This window comes from Myiozetetes cayanensis, unplaced genomic scaffold, assembly GCF_022539395.1.
Source record: "Myiozetetes cayanensis isolate MyiCay16 unplaced genomic scaffold, myiCay2020 scf2-11, whole genome shotgun sequence".
Classification (NCBI taxonomy): Eukaryota; Metazoa; Chordata; class Aves; order Passeriformes; family Tyrannidae; genus Myiozetetes; species Myiozetetes cayanensis.
In genome coordinates, this window is record NW_026087411.1 from 54,163,200 (window position 1) to 54,178,367 (window position 15,168).

Here is a 15,168-nt window from a genome sequence, read left to right on the forward strand (position 1 = left end):
TTTTCGCGATTCCCCAGCCAATCTCTGCACCCCAATGTCATTGCAGATCAAGTTAAGCCACCGCCAGTTTCCCTGGAGGAGCTTGTCCAGCGACGGCAAGGAGGACGGTGACACCTCGCGGTTCAGCTCCCTCATTACCTCGGCCACGGGAGGCCCCGCAGCGCTGGGGCCCTTTACGGGTTACAGCGGTGCTTTCCCAGTGCCTGGTGGGCCGGCACGTCCCCCTTAACCCTCCCGAGGGTTTGGCTCTTCCCATCACGAACGCGCCCGTGAGGGGGACGGCACGAAGCGCTGCCCGCCCGAGCCACACCCGCGCACAGCCAAGGGTGACCTAACTGCGGCCCTCCAGTACCTGCGGGGACAGAGGGAGAGGGGCTTCTTGCGAGGACATGTAGTAACAGGGCAAGGGGGAACGGCTTCAAACTCAAAGGGAGTAGGTTTAGACCAGATGTTAGGAAGAAATGGTTTGCTGCGAGGGTGGTGAGGCAGTGGAAGGGGTTGCCCAGAGAAGTTGTAGCTGCCCCACCCCTGGAAGTGTTCAAGGCCAGGCTGGATGGGGCTCTGAGCAACCTGGTCTAGTGGAAGGTGTCCCTGCCCACGGCGCGGGAATGGAACTGAGCCATCTTTAGGGTCCCTTCCAACCCAAGCCGTTCTGTGGATCTATGAACGACCCCGCAGCCGCGCATGCGCCGCGCGTTGCCCAGGAGACGGACGCCGTCACACTCCCTCACGGCCCGCGCCGTCCCGATCCGAGCGGCATTCCATCGGCCCGATCCGAGCGGCATTCCATCGGCCCGATCCGAGCGGCATTCCATCGGCCCGCACCGCGTCCCGCCGCCCTGCACCGCCCGGCGGCTGCCGGACAGAACCCACCATGCTGCCCGCCCGACCGCCGGAGCTGACGGTGGCCCCCGCGCTGCCCTACAGCTACAGCAGCCAGCCCCGCTCCCTGCTCGCCCGCCCCAAGTACCGAGCGCCGCCCGACGCCGCCGAGCCGTGAGTGCCGCTGCCCCCGCGCCCTCCGCGCCTCTCCCTTCATCCCGGCTCCCTCGCCGCCCTTCCCGGGGGCTCCTCCTTCCTGTGCCCCGGGGGGAGCTGCCCGCTGCGGGCGGTCCGAGCCGCTGCGGGCGGTGCGTGGTGCTGCAGCCGGCGCTGTCTGTGCTGCTCGCAGGCAGAAGCAGCCCGTGTGCTACGGCAACATCATGCGCGACCCCAGAGTGGCGCGGGGACACGCCTTAGCCATTCGGCTCCTGCCGCAGGTATGGGGTTTTTTATGTGTTTTTGTTTGTTTGCTTGTTTTGGAGGGGTGTTGTTTTGTGTTTGTTTGTTTTGTGTTTGGGGGGGGGTGTTTTGTTGGGGTTTTTTGTTTGGGTTTTTGTGTGTTTTTGTTTTGTTTTGTTTTGTTTTTAATGTGGATCATTCTACAGCTTTGTTGAAAAGTCATAGGGCCAGGAAAGCTGTTCCTCGTTTATAATTTTAACTACTGAAACTGTAGTTTTACTTCAAATGTTTCACATAGTCACGGTCTGTGACTGTTTCCAGCTCTTATTTAAAGCACTCAGTTTCACATGAACTTATGTAGTTCTGATTTGTTCTCCCTCTGCCTCCCCCATTAAGTACGTGATTCCTTTTTTTGCTCTATTTCTTTAATGTAATGATTCTAAACACAAGACATCACTGCATAATCTGTGATCACATGCAAGGTGTCCTCAGGGAGAATTGCAGCTCCTGGGAAATTGTCTTGGGGTAGACTTTGGCTTATCCTACCATAGAAGCAGAGCTAAATGGTGCAGCAGTATGCAAAAGCTACTTGTGAGGAGGCAAAAGTATTTTGTTTATCCTGATATAGTAGTAAGTCATAGAACCTTAGAATGGTTTGGGTTGGAAGGGATCTTAAAAGGTCATTTGGTTCCAACCCCCTGCCACAGGGAGATCTTCCACTGGTTCAGGTCGCTCAGAACCCCATCCAAATGCAATACTTTATTTTCAGAGAATATTTCAACATAGACAATCTGATCATATATGAATTTATAGCAGTCTATATTTTTAAAAGCTACTTTGTGTAAATAACTTGTGTTATTCAGTATCTGTTTCTTAGAGTGAATTTCATGTCAGCTTTGTTTAAGAAGTTCAAAACTGGTGTTCATTTCAATCATAAGCAGAGTACTGAATTTAAAAGGTAGTATGTGTTTCTTTTGTTTCATCAGCAATAATTGGTCCTATAATTTTTATCTAGCAAACAATTCTGTTCCTAATAGGATAACTGGACTTAAGTCCATTTGACCTCTCAAAATTTGAAAACTCACATATAAAACATTGTTTTATTATACTTTATCTCACAAAGCAAAGTTCTGTATACAATATTCACTTTCAAATAACAAATGAATGCTCTTACTGTGAGATGCCATTAGCACCTGCCTGTAGGCAGCTAGCATATCTTCATGTTTCATGCCCTACACTCTTCAAGTCAACCAAAAATTTAGAGTCAGGATCCAGAAAAGTAAATCCAAAATGCTAGATTGCTAGCATTCAAATCAACCACCAATCTTCATTTTCCTGTAGAAAGAATGAAATATCATTTTCAAGTACAAAGTGTATCCTGTTTTGTGTTTTTTTTCCTTCCTCACCCCTGCTCAGAGTACCCAACCCAATCCCCCTGAGGTTCAAAAGCAGAAGGGTGCACAGAAAAGAGCACCAGTGAGAAAGCGCATAAAAGAGCCAATTCGACCAGGAACACCAGAGCCTGTGGAAGGCAGAGAGCACGTTTCTGTGCAGACAGGTAAAAGGGGTTGTGTTTTTTTTTGTATTCATCTGAAAACAAAGCTTGCTGATCTATATTCACTTGCTAAATTGATGATGAAGTTGGTAGAATCACACAAGGATAAGTTTAAAATCATAGAATGCTAGAATCAAAGGTTCTGTAATCCTTTCCATTATAACCCCTTATTTTTAGTTGTATTTATTAAATTTATCTAAATTAGTGACATTTTCCCAGAAGGTCTGTTTTGCAGTTTTCATTTATTCATTTATTTACCCTTTTTGGAAATCACTTCCATGAAGTGCACCTGACATTACAGGAAGCATAGCATCAGATAGGCTATGCAGCAAACTGATGTATGTTTTAAGTCAAGCTGCCTTTTTTTTTTTTTTAACTTTATATAAGACATTTTATTTGACTCTTTGGATATAATTCACAGTGTAGAGACAGCAAAAATAGTTGAGAGTTAAAATAAAAAGAATCCAGCTTTGAGTATTCAATATGCTTTTGTTTCTAGAACTGTATCTGGAAGAGATTTGTGACTATGTAGTAGAGGTTGATGGAGAGTGTCAAACAGATGAATTTTTGGACAGACCACCAACTCCACTCTTCATACCAGCCAAAACAGGAAAAGATATAGCCACGCAAATAGAAGAAGGAGAGGTATGAAGCAAAGTCAGGTCCACAAAGTGCTGTTGAAGTATGTCTCCCATATAAAACACATTTCTGATGCAAAATTGAAGAAGAAACAGAAAGGAATGAATCCTCACAGAACATAAAACAAACAAACAAACAAACCAAAAAATCCGAACCCCAATCCAACTCTCCTTAGTCTACTTTGAGGTTAGGTGCCAAATTAAGATACTTCTCCATATGCACTGGTTCTGCTGTTTTCAGCTAAGAACTACAGTGCTGAGAAATGCTCTCTTCTGTAAAACATGTCCAGCTCAAGAACAGGTTGGGAACATAGAAACAGGGTCCAAGTGAGTGTTCAGCTTGTCCCTGGCAGTCCCAACAGTGGCTGTGAGAGGGTATGTGTGCATCTCACTCCAACCCACTCATCACTTAGCTCCCAGCTGCACTCATGCTTCTTTCTGCCTCAGCTGACACTGGTCCCTCACCTGCACTTCTCTGGCCTGCCTTCAGCACAGGGGCTTTCTTCAGCCTCCTGTTCTCTTTGCCAATCCTTGTTAAGAGCAACTGTGACCAAGGGATATTTATCCCTGTTTCTGTGATTCTTATCCTCAGTTATTTGACTTTGACATTGAAGTTAAGCCAATCCTGGAAGTGCTGATTGGGAAAACAGTTGAGCAGGCTTTGCTGGAAGTCATGGAGGAAGAAGAGCTGGCCCAGCTGCGGGCACATCAGCGTGCCTTTATAGAGCTGCGTAACGCGGAGTTTGCTGAATTACAGCGCCTGGAAGAGCAGGACAGGCGAATCAGAGAGGAGAAGGTAGGACTTCCTACCTAAGAGCAAAACATTCTGAATGCTCATCAGAAGGGAGAAAAACATTTCCGGTACTGAATGGCAAGCTGTGAGATAAGCTGGACAGACCTCAAAGGGCACTGTTAACTTTGATATTCCTCCTAGCATTTTGGTGAGCTGCACTCTGCCACTTGTTCTCATACAACAGCATCATACTGTTGTGTTTATTTGGAGCAGTCATGCTTGAATGACCTGGTATCCTCGGACATCTGATCAAGAGGCCAGACCAACAGCTTTTTATTCTGTACCTGGTGCAGCTGTTTCTTAAACATTCTCATTATAATAACTGATAAATGAATAGTCAGAGTGCTTGAAAGTAAGAGAGACACCTCCTAGACATTCACACCCAATGCATGCACTACTATATTTGCACACGTACATCTCAAGATCTCCAAGTATTATGCTATATTATTAGTATTTAGTAAATAGGAATAAGCAGAAAAGGCAAGTCTTACTCACTATTCATCAGCCTTGTATAATTGGGGTTTTTAATGTTTTCCTGGACTAATTTGAGTTTTAATCATTTTAATCATCAAATGGGTTAGAATATTGGAAAGCTGAAAAGTTCAGGAAATACCATCTAACTTCATCTCATTCTAAGGCCAATGATCAACTTGATCTGCAATAATAAATCAAGAAGGCATGAGACCAATGTATACTAAGACATCAGAGAAGGGTTTCATTGGTCAACTGTGAGGCCCTTATTTTACAGACTTCTCAAAATCGAAAAGGTGAACCACAGAACACAGAAATGTGTTTCTCTGTAATTTTTGTTTATTATAATACTTCATAGATTGAGTACAAGCTTGCTTTCAAGCATTCTTTCATATGAGGAGTTTTTGTGAAAGGTAGAGGCTGCAAATACCAGGTAGAGACTATGATTATCTGCAGTTTTAATTATCTTTGCTATTTAAGAGACTTGCACTGTGATAATTCTTCAAAGTCTAGATCAAGGAAGTAACAGCTAAAGGCCTCTAAGTTTTACATGCATAATTGCCTTGACAGGAACGTCGCAGACTCGAGCACTTGGAAAAGCTGCGGAAGCAGAAAGAGACCACAGAGAAAATTGCAGCTCGGGCATTTGCTAAGCGTTACCTGGCTGATCTTATTCCCTCAGTCTTCAGCAATCTTTATGACAGTGGATTTTTTTATGACCCTATAGAAAGAGGTTTGTATTTATTTTTAAAAATATATGAACTAAGTAATATAAACCTCGAAACAACCATAAAACGTAGCATATTCTCCTATTATTTAGAATAATGTCATAAGACTTTATTCATTTACATTTGTGGCTGAACTCATAGTTTTAACACAAACAAATATTATTGGTCATCTGTACAAGTAGTCAAGGATAAGCAAGAGCTGACAGTGTGACAATGAAAAGAGCTGCTTTGGAATTGAAGAGATATAAATGGGTGGTTAGGATTGGTACAGTAGAAAGAGATACCCAAATTGAAGTAAATGTGTTTTGATAGAACAAAGAAATCAGTATGTCATTCTGAATATTTTTTTAATGATTATCAGAGCAAGGGGAAATTACTCATTTAGAATTAGGCCCTGAAAATAATTTTAGACTTGTACATCAGTGACCTCCGAGCCTTTAGAATCAGCAGCATTTCACATGGGCTACCTTGCTGCACCCCACTTCACCAGGCTCCACATGGTCGCATACCACAGCTTGGGAACAGCTACACTCTCTCCGGAATAAGTCATGGGGTTAATGCAGAAACTGAGTGTATTTTGCACCAGGACAGGCTTTGGGACCACAGTATACAAAGAGTATGATTTGAGAAATACATGGGTAAGCAAGAGCTCTTTAGTCAGAGGGAAGAAATGCTTTCAGCAGACCAGAAGCCAAATGTCTTTGGAAAGCAAGGCAGGAAATGTTATTCTCCTGACTTGTTCAGAATAGTTATTTGATCTCACTAGAACATGACTGTATATCTCAACTGTGCTAGCTTTTCAAGGGTGCCAGACCTCTTTGAAAATCACTGCAGTTGAGAGGACTCTGGTCAGAGTCCATAATGATGAACCTCAGTAAGGGAGGCTGGAGATAAGAAACCAAACAACACTTGAGAGATTTCATCTGACTCTTACAATCAAGAGTCTTTTGGCAGGGGTGTTCATCCCTTAATTGTTGCAGCAAATAAAAAACAGTCCCCAACTCCTGTCAGTCATCCTTAATAAAATGGCATTTTCTCTTTCTACATTCCTGCTAAATTCTTACAGATATTGAGACAGAATTCCTTCCATGGCTGATGTCAGAAGTGGAAGAAACACTACAGAAGAAGGTTCTGGGGAGAACAATGCTTGACTGTAAGTTCGCAAGTCCTGTAATGTAATCTGGGCTGCTTGATGTTCTTGATTGCTTTTTTCCTGGTCAGAACAAATATCACATTTACATTGTCACTGTGGATTAAGGTAGGAGGGGTCATTTAAGTACCCATGGCTCTTTGTGTTTAGGGTTTTTGGTTTTTTTGTTGTTTTTTTTTTTACTATATCAAAATGTTTTAATGTTGGAAAACTACTACTACATACAACTAGGTAATTGATTTTCATCTGAAATAATAGGAGTGTCAGTCATGCTGCACTGTCCACTCTCTTCTGGCTTTATACTGTTTGAGATGTGTTAATGCTGGGAGATACAACACATATGTCAGGAAGATAATGGTTAAAGAACACAAATCTTTTTTTCTGCTATAAAGCTTCTACTTCCTCTGTGTTACACAGCTACCATTGCTGTTACGCTCTCTGTAGTGTGCCTGATTGTGCCAGTGGGAACAGAAAAGCCCATCCTGTGTACTGCCACATGAATACCATGAAAGTCTCTTCATTCATTTGTGTAAGCTCCCAGCACTCCTATGTGAAAGGAGGATAATCATAGGCCATGGTTGACTGAGAAGTGAGGTGACCAACATTTTTCATCAAAACAAGGGCTTACCTCCTGCTGTAGTCAATAATCATGTCCTTGCTTTTGAAATAGATTGAAATATCAGTGGTTTTTGGGCTAGTTCAAGTTAAGTATTTGGGTTCTTTTATTACTCAGTCTTCAGAGGCTGTAGTTGAAACACCTGAACAATCTGAACTCCCTCTTCTGTAGAAAAACAAAATTATGATGTATGTGTATCCACTGGGGTGCTCCTAGGTCAAACCACTTTTTACACTTGCATTACATCTTCTTCATTCCTATAGTTTTCCTCTTGCTGGGATTTTGGGTTTGAATTAAAATTGTGTTTGCTCCCGTTGGGTTTGTTTTTGGTTTACCTGGAACACTGAATTTTATTTATTAAGATATAGTATGATTTGGACAATTACAGCTGGTCTGTTAGGTATTTTATCCTGATATATGTGCCAGTATGTACATTCAAGGATCACTTCTTCATGTAGCTCTTCAGGAGAGGAAAGAAATTTCTCTTCTTTTAAGAAAAAATATATTGTACGTGACTACTGAATTAAAACATCCTTAGGATAATGTTGCTGCAGGATACTCTATTGATGAGAACATCTATCATATTCCTGTTAAATCTGTTTAATTGTTTAACTAGATATCATACTCTTGCTCCAGTTCTGAGATATACAGAGCACTTGGGGCAGGCCAATAAGTAATGTCAGCAGCCCATTTTGCTATTTACCCTCTGTATTTCCTGATTTATACCCAGTCACCCACTGTTGAGTAAACATCATCTCTGCTAAAGGAACATTCTCCAAATTTTGTAGAGGCAGACACAGCCTCAGCTGAGATAGTTCATTGCTTTTTTCCCCTCTTAAGCAGACACATGGGAAAAGTCTCTAAGGATCCACTTTTAACCTATTTGAATGGAGACTGCCTAAAGCACCGCCTGTTGTGTAACCTGGCTAGTCCTTGTTCCTGATGGGGTGACCTGCTCTGGGAGTGAGAAGCAAATGTGAGGAAATTAACAAAAATACCCAAGTGCACCCTTTTCAAATCACTGCTTTGAGTGTAAACCAATCATCTGGCTACAGCATCAGGGATGGTTTTGTCTCATTTAAATATTCTTTAATTTTTAGTGTTACTTTAGGGTTCTTTCCCTGTTTAAGAAATTACAGGTCAGTAATATATAAAAAATGTTAAATTATAGGGGTTTTCCTCCATGTTCGTTAATGGTGGCTTTCTCTGTTTCAGCCTTGATTCGTACAGTGGTTGAAAAACGCTTAGATGCATTTAGCTGTCAGACTCTGCCTGGTCAGACAGAAGAACCTGCTAAAGAGCCCAGGCCACCAGATGCTGCACCCCAGGTGTCTGGTGAGACAGCTGCTGCTGACCAAATAGTCACAGAGAAAGAAGAGACTGACCAACCTGTTGCTGAGGAACAGCCTTCAGATCCCATCTCATCCCAGTTGGAAGAATCAGATCAAGCAGGAACACAGGATTTGGAAACTGAGTAACAAACATGCAAGTCATCAAGTAAATGGAGATTAATGGCTCAGAGAGAAGAAATTAATTCCTCTCTATTTACAAGTATTGTGCCTTACCCATGCTGAAAGAGGAACCTAAGCAACAGTAAAGCATTAAAACATGTTTTCCATATGTGGTATTGTTGATTTCAGGCTGTAAGAACCAAGATAAGTTACTAGTGCAATGAATGGCAGGGAAATATTATCCCCTTCTACACAATCCAATCCATCAAAAAACTGGGAGATTTACAGTTGAAAAGTACTGCTGTCCCACACCCTGCACTTGAAGGACATTGAGAGCATCATAATAACCTTTGGAAGTGCTTTGATAATGTTCTTGGAACAAAATTTCCTTACTCTCCCTGTTTTGAAAGGTTGCTACTACAGCAATTAGATAAATTGCTTTTCAGTCATATTAGTCTTTCCTCGCAAACCTGAATGGGCATCTCAACAGGTAATAGAGCAAAAGCAGTTGTTCCTCAAGCTTTTCAAGTTCAAAGAGGTACCTGCCACTAGGAATTTCTGCCAGTGCAAAATCCTCATTAAGTCCCTGACTCCTGGCACCCAGGTGAGGGGCTGAAGCCACACGCTAAGTCCAGTCTTGATTTTCTTTGTAATCATCCTTTCCTGATGTTTTACTGGAAATGGTACCAGACGTGACTGACAGAATGTGCCTGCACTGCCCCGAGTGTCTCTGTCTGTTCACAGGCCAGCTCCTGAAGTGGGGCAGTCTCCCTCACAAAAGTGCATCTGTGATACATTGCAGCAACACCGTTTCCTTGCTGGGTCGGTGTCCCCAGCAGCAGCTGTCCTCGACAGGCAGGTAAGGCCGAAGAGCGGCCAGCTCTGCACCCAGGGTGGCACGGAGGTCAGCAGCTCCTGGGTGTGCATGTGCATGTGCTGCAGGCATTGGGGGAGTGGAGAGAAGAGAGAGGGAGCTGTCGCTGCAGGCACTAGAGGGCAGGACAGCCCACAGCAATCGGGCTGTAGCAACGGGTAGAAACACATCACTGATACCACCTATTGCACATTGCACACCCTGCACTAGTGACACCCCTATGGACTTCCCTTCTCTGCTAAACCGCAAAGGCATCGGCCTTTTGCAAAATCCAGTCATTTATAACATGAGAAGCCAATGCTTGAGCCACCCAATAAACTCCGCTCTAGATCATAGAGTCATTTGGGTTGGAAGGGGACTTAAAGATTATCTAATCCAACAACTGGCCCCGCCATAGGCAGGGACATTTTTCACTAGATCAGATTGCTCAAAGACCCATCCAGCCTTGCCTTGAACACTTCTCTGAGTATTGTGGGTTTCAGGGCTTTTTAACTGCAGCTGCTGAGTTAAATGCATGCCATGTCTCAGCCCTAGGGCTGACCTGAACCCTTTCAAAAAGTTCAGCAGAGCTGTTTCAATCTGTTCTTTGAATGAGATTGCAGGAAAAGTACATTTCCCTGCCTACATTCAGCCATCTTTTCACACAATAAGCAACTCTTAACACATCTGGATGCTGGACCCAGGATGCAGAGTTTCTTAGTGCTTTCTCCCAGAAACTGGACATGTAATTCATGGCTTTGCACTGTGTTCAAAGGACCAGTTGTAGCAGAGGAGTTGAGGTAATACCTCCTCTGGTCATGCCCAGGCTGGGTGCCTGTCAGTAAACACCTTAAACAGAAGTGTGTGTGCTTCCTATCTTTGTGTGCTTTATTAAAAGCAGCTGGTTACAATGTGGCTGTATCCATGTGATTTGCATCTATTGATTCCTCTGCAAAAAGCCAAAGCATTACTTCAACAACCCGCCCAGCAGTTTACCTCTTTGTTTACTTCAACATCCACTTGGGAAGCGGGAAAGTCATTGAGACTTACTGCCTGACCCTGATTCAGTTTGGGAATCCTTTTGGTACTGATGGACCACATTGGGACCACTGGACTCTCCACATTTCTCCACTGCATATTGACAGACTTGTCACTGCACTTTGAGAACTTTCTGGTGAGACCAAAGTTCATGACAAGTTTGCTGCTGGCAGAAATCAGGGGTTTCAAAATGCTGCAAAGAGAACAAATAAAAAGAATACACTTATGAAATTGTTTGTTTGCTTGCTTATATGTATGTCTTAAACATGAACCTTACTTTATCCATTTTTAATGGCTACAAGCTCAGGAGCCTGAGGAAGCTGTATTAACAACAGGAGTATACAGCAACAGCCCAGTGGTGTTCACACAGCCATGGAGTCCTGTGCTGCACTCCTGCAGAAAACATCTTTAGACCAGTACGACAGTATCTATCATAGTGAAATAATGAAACTATTTCAGTGTGGTTTCTGTCTGCCAGGGTTTCTTTACTAGTACAAACCAGAAGCTAGACATGGCCCAGAGTACATTTCACTGGTCTAGCTGTTATACTGCTTGATTGCAGTATCATTGTAATTATAAACTGCCTTATGTTGCCTCACTCCTCCTCCTCAGCTGCACTACAGACATTTGGTGCTCTCGAGTTGCCCAGGCCTTGGTTATTAACATATGATAATATTAGCACATGTGTATTGTCACTGGCAGTTTAAGTTTATAAATTTAACAGTGAACTGTAGCAACTCTGGTGGTGGCATATCACATGCTGCTGACTGCCATGGAGTTCATGGTTTCTGACAAAAAGTCTGGCTGAGAGGCTGGTACAATGTTTGCAACTGCCCAAATGGATTACTTTTATCTGTGAGAGTCCTAGCTGGATCTTAAAAATGACCTAACAGTGGATTTTGATTTAACAGCAATTGTGATTCAATCATGCTTTGGAAATTGAAATTATATCTACTTTAGACCAGGGTGGGGGGTAGGTGTTCTGTGCCAGCAAGACCATATCCAGCAGATCAAGGGATGCCATTATTCCTCTCTATTTGGCACTTGTCGGTCCACTTCTGGAGGACTGACCCCCAGCCGTGGTCTTCCCCAGTTCAAAAGGGGCACTGAATAATTGGAGGGGTTCCTATGGAGGGCCACAGAGATGTTCAAATGTGAACTTGCCATAGCACACAGGACTGAAGGAACTGGGTGCGTTCAGCCTGAGAAGAGAAGTCTCAGCTGGATCTGATCATGGTTTCCCAGCACTGAAATGGTAGTTATGGAGAAGGTGGAAGCATCTCCCCAGGGATGACCCGCGACAGGACAAGAAGAAACAGCCACCATTCGCTTCAGGGAATGTGCACATGCTGCCTTCCCGCGCCCCTCAGCCTGCTGGGGTGCGGGTCTGCAACAGAACCCTAAGTGAAGGAAGCAAAAGCAGTAGGTGTGTGCAGGTCATTCGTAATGCTGTGAGATGCTTTCCTGGGAAGTAAATAACCACCACCAGTGCAGGTGGTGGGTTATGTAGATCCTCACAAGTACGGATAACTCCGTGCGGCCACAGCAGAGACGCTATCGGCGGCCGGACAGCCGCGGTACTCACACTCCGTTTCCATCAAGTTTCCCGCGAACGCCGCCGCCGAGGGAGCGCTCGGATACCCCGGGAGCCGGACTCATCTCCGGGCTCCGCTCGGTGTTCGTCCCCAAGGCCCGCGCTGCCCCGCAGGGGCGGAGCGGGGAGGGGACGCGGCGCGGCCGCCCCTCGGCCCGGCCCTCCCCCGCCCCGCCCGCCGCCAGCCGCCTCCCGGGGCCGGGCACCGCCGCGGGGACGGGAGGAGTCGCCGCCGCTGCGCTCCCCGGCCCGGCGCTGGGGGAGCGGGCGGCGCCCGCGGAGCTGGGCCATGAGGTGAGCGGGGCCGGCGAGCGGGGCTGGGCCGGGCCGGGCGGGGGTCGCTCCGCCGCCCCGCAGCGGGGCCGGGGCGCTCGGGGAGCGGAGGACGCGCTCCGGGCGGGGCACCGGCGGGCGGGAGCCGAGCGCCGCGGGTGTCGGACCGGGCGGGCCGCCTGCCGCCGCAGTAAAGCGAACTGTGCCGCAGAGTGTCCCCCTTCAGGAGGAGAGTTTCGTCTTTACTTACTTATTTTCCGCTTCTCCCCTTCGACTTTCCCCACGCCCCGGCCGCCGCGCAGGCTCTCCCGCTTGTCCGCCCGCAGCGCCCCGCACCGGAGCCCGGGACGGGCGCCCGCCCCGGCCCCTCTTGCCTCCGGGCTCCGAAGGGCCGCAGGACCGGGGACTGGGGCGGGGGACGATGGACATATCCTCATCCTTCCTTCGCGCCGCTCTCCAGCCCCTCCCGGGGCTCTCAGGGCAGAGCGTGGGGCAGCGGGCGGTGCCGTGATGCGCGTCTGGCCTTGGCACCCCCGTGAGGAGAGACTCGGGTCGTGGTCCGGAGGTTTGTTCCCGCGTGGGAAAACATCTGCGGGCCCAAAGGTACGCCCGCCGCTCGCACACGGGTGTCGACGCCGTCATCAAAATCCCCGCCGACAGAAGCAGCCGCAGCACGGTTTGCATCAGGTTTTCATCTCTCTTCAGTAGGCTGACAGCTTGCTGAGGTCAATCCTTGAGCTGTCATTGACTCCTACGGGATACGCGACTTTTGTTTTGTTTTGTTTTCTGTGGGAAAGAGGGATTTACCACATTATATGATTTTTTTCCCCTAAAGTACGTAACTTGGTTAAAATTTAACTTTCAGTTGTTTTTTTATTTCCCTGTTAAGTGTCTGTGTTCCTTAGTCAAATGACAGTTCATTTAATGGAAAGGTGAATTTGGGACAGCCAAACTCTTCTCTGAGGGGTGTTGCTTGCCCTGTCTGACTTGAGCATAACCAGTATATTTTTCCTTACAAAGGAGGACCAGTAAGGCTAACTGCTTTTGTAGAATATATGTGAAGTAGCTGATGAAGAACACAAAGTAGTAACTGTCTTTAAAATGTGAATTTAAACATAATCTTCCCACCTCGGTTCGTATTTTTAATTTATAAAAGACTGTAGGACAGAATCCAAGCTATGTTTCTGGGAACATCATATATCTACATATCTATTTGTTTGCGGCTACTTTGTTCAACATGTAGGAATATTCATATCACCTTGATGAGGATCTTCTGGAATAAATACAAATGATACAGATGTTCACTTTCCAAGAAGCAGTAGGAGAGGATGTGCTTGGCATTCTTACCAGGAGATCAGCAAATCTGGCTCTGACAGAATGAGGAGGAGGTTCCCAATCTGAGCACTTACATCTTGGTATTGCAGTTGTAAAATTACATCAGCATGTGCATCTTATTACTGGTTGTCCCAGTGCTTAGCAGAAAATCTGTCTACTTAAGTCTCAGATACCTAGTCACGTACTGTAGCACAAAGTGTCAATCAGTCCCATCCTGACTTGGCAGCTTCTCCAGAAAGAGCATCTCTTTTTTGTCGTGCAGTCTGAAGTACAGCACTGCTCCTGTAATGTGCAACATTTCTGTTGTGCTCTGACCCTTCACTGAGGAGGAATAAAGATGGTGTCACTGGGAATTTCCCTTCACCGGTCCTTCCTGTCCCTGTTGTTGATCTGAAGAAGCAACGCACAGAGCACTGCTCTGCCTCTGTGCATGGGGAGTGGTCATACTGTGCGAGACAAAATGGGGCTGTGGGGGGCAGGTGGCCCTGGGTGGAACAAGGGTAGCTCTGCTAGACAGAGGTACAGGGACAGGAGCAGTGACAAATTGTGTGACTATTACTTGATACTGTGCATGTTTGCTGCTGTGGTGCCACTGTACATGCAGTATATTTTCCACCATTAGTGTGCACTTACTTGCCCTGAATTGTAAGTCAAAGCAGTCAAAATCTCATTTGCAAACCTAATGGGAGTGGGTATGGATCCTGGAGTAGTAGAACTGTGTAACCGCATTTTGAATTCTTTAGTGCTATGACATGTAAATAGGGCCTGATCGTTCTGATCATGCAGATGCTAAAAATTGATAATAGGATTATTTGTGCAAGAGTGGGAATAAAAACTAGAAATAAGATTAGAAGGACTGTACCAGTTCTTCTGGACTTGTGCATCAGAGTGAGAACAGTAGTGGGAGGTTTGGAGAGTTTGATAGAAGAAGGTACCTAAACACAGGAAAATAAATAATTATTTCTTTAAGGGGGCCATTTAATCATCTAGTTCATTCTCTAAATTTAACCAGGTTGAAGCCTTAATTTGACATCTTCAAGTTTATTTAAAATAGTTGAGTTTTTGAGTTTTTCAAAGATAAAAATGAAGAGTTAAATCATTTTGAGTGCATTACTTGTGGGTAGATTTTCTTTTAAGTTGGACACTTGCAGGTCACAGATTCATGCTCTCTAACTAAAGACAATAACTTCTATTTCTGTTCAATTCTGTAATTTTCTCTGCAGTGAGAATCTCCTTGTGAAGCTCTGTTAGCACATGCATGTATTCCCTCTCTGTCTACCCTTCTGTCAGGGCTCAGTGGAAAGTAAACATCATGAGATAATTCTGCTCCCTATGACTATTGAGATACATTTAATCTGCAATGTGCTGCATGCCTGGGACCTGAGCTGCTGTCCCTCTCCCTCAGACTCCTAATTTCTTGATTGATGATTAAAACCCAAAAAACATCAACCC

The 15,168-nt window shown here is 45.3% G+C and overlaps 3 protein-coding genes across 8 annotated transcripts in view; 2 read left to right on the plus strand and 1 right to left on the minus strand.

The window, feature by feature from the left end:
• The first annotated feature begins 756 nt into the window (after positions 1–756).
• RSPH3 (radial spoke head 3) lies at positions 757–8,650 on the plus strand. The gene is made up of 8 exons (XM_050316227.1): positions 757–996; positions 1,172–1,259; positions 2,638–2,779; positions 3,276–3,421; positions 4,007–4,210; positions 5,249–5,411; positions 6,473–6,559; positions 8,388–8,650. Exons 1-8 carry the CDS (start codon positions 875–877, stop codon positions 8,648–8,650), a joined length of 1,215 nt encoding a protein of 404 aa, XP_050172184.1. The 5' UTR covers positions 757–874.
• Positions 1,716–13,166, minus strand: LOC126640430 (uncharacterized). 6 transcript variants are annotated; one of them, XM_050316229.1, is made up of 3 exons: positions 12,632–13,166; positions 10,473–10,707; positions 1,716–2,556 (listed from the first exon to the last, which is right to left on the minus strand). In XM_050316229.1, the coding sequence occupies exons 1-3, from the start codon at positions 13,063–13,065 to the stop codon at positions 2,530–2,532; spliced, it is 696 nt and encodes a 231-aa protein (XP_050172186.1). In that variant the 5' UTR covers positions 13,066–13,166; the 3' UTR covers positions 1,716–2,529. The 6 variants fall into 6 exon arrangements, 4 of the variants coding, with proteins under 4 accessions (XP_050172186.1, XP_050172189.1, XP_050172187.1 ...); XM_050316232.1 differs by lacking the exon at positions 1,716–2,556 and adding an exon at positions 4,055–4,174 and having other exon boundaries at positions 10,527–10,707; XR_007629035.1 differs by lacking the exon at positions 1,716–2,556 and adding an exon at positions 4,153–5,399 and having other exon boundaries at positions 8,562–10,707.
• PLAGL1 (PLAG1 like zinc finger 1) overlaps positions 12,295–15,168 on the plus strand; it is a 54,626-nt gene continuing 51,752 nt past the window's right edge. The window contains 1 exon segment of the mRNA XM_050316206.1: positions 12,295–12,402. The gene's annotated coding sequence lies outside the window, so the exon portion shown is untranslated.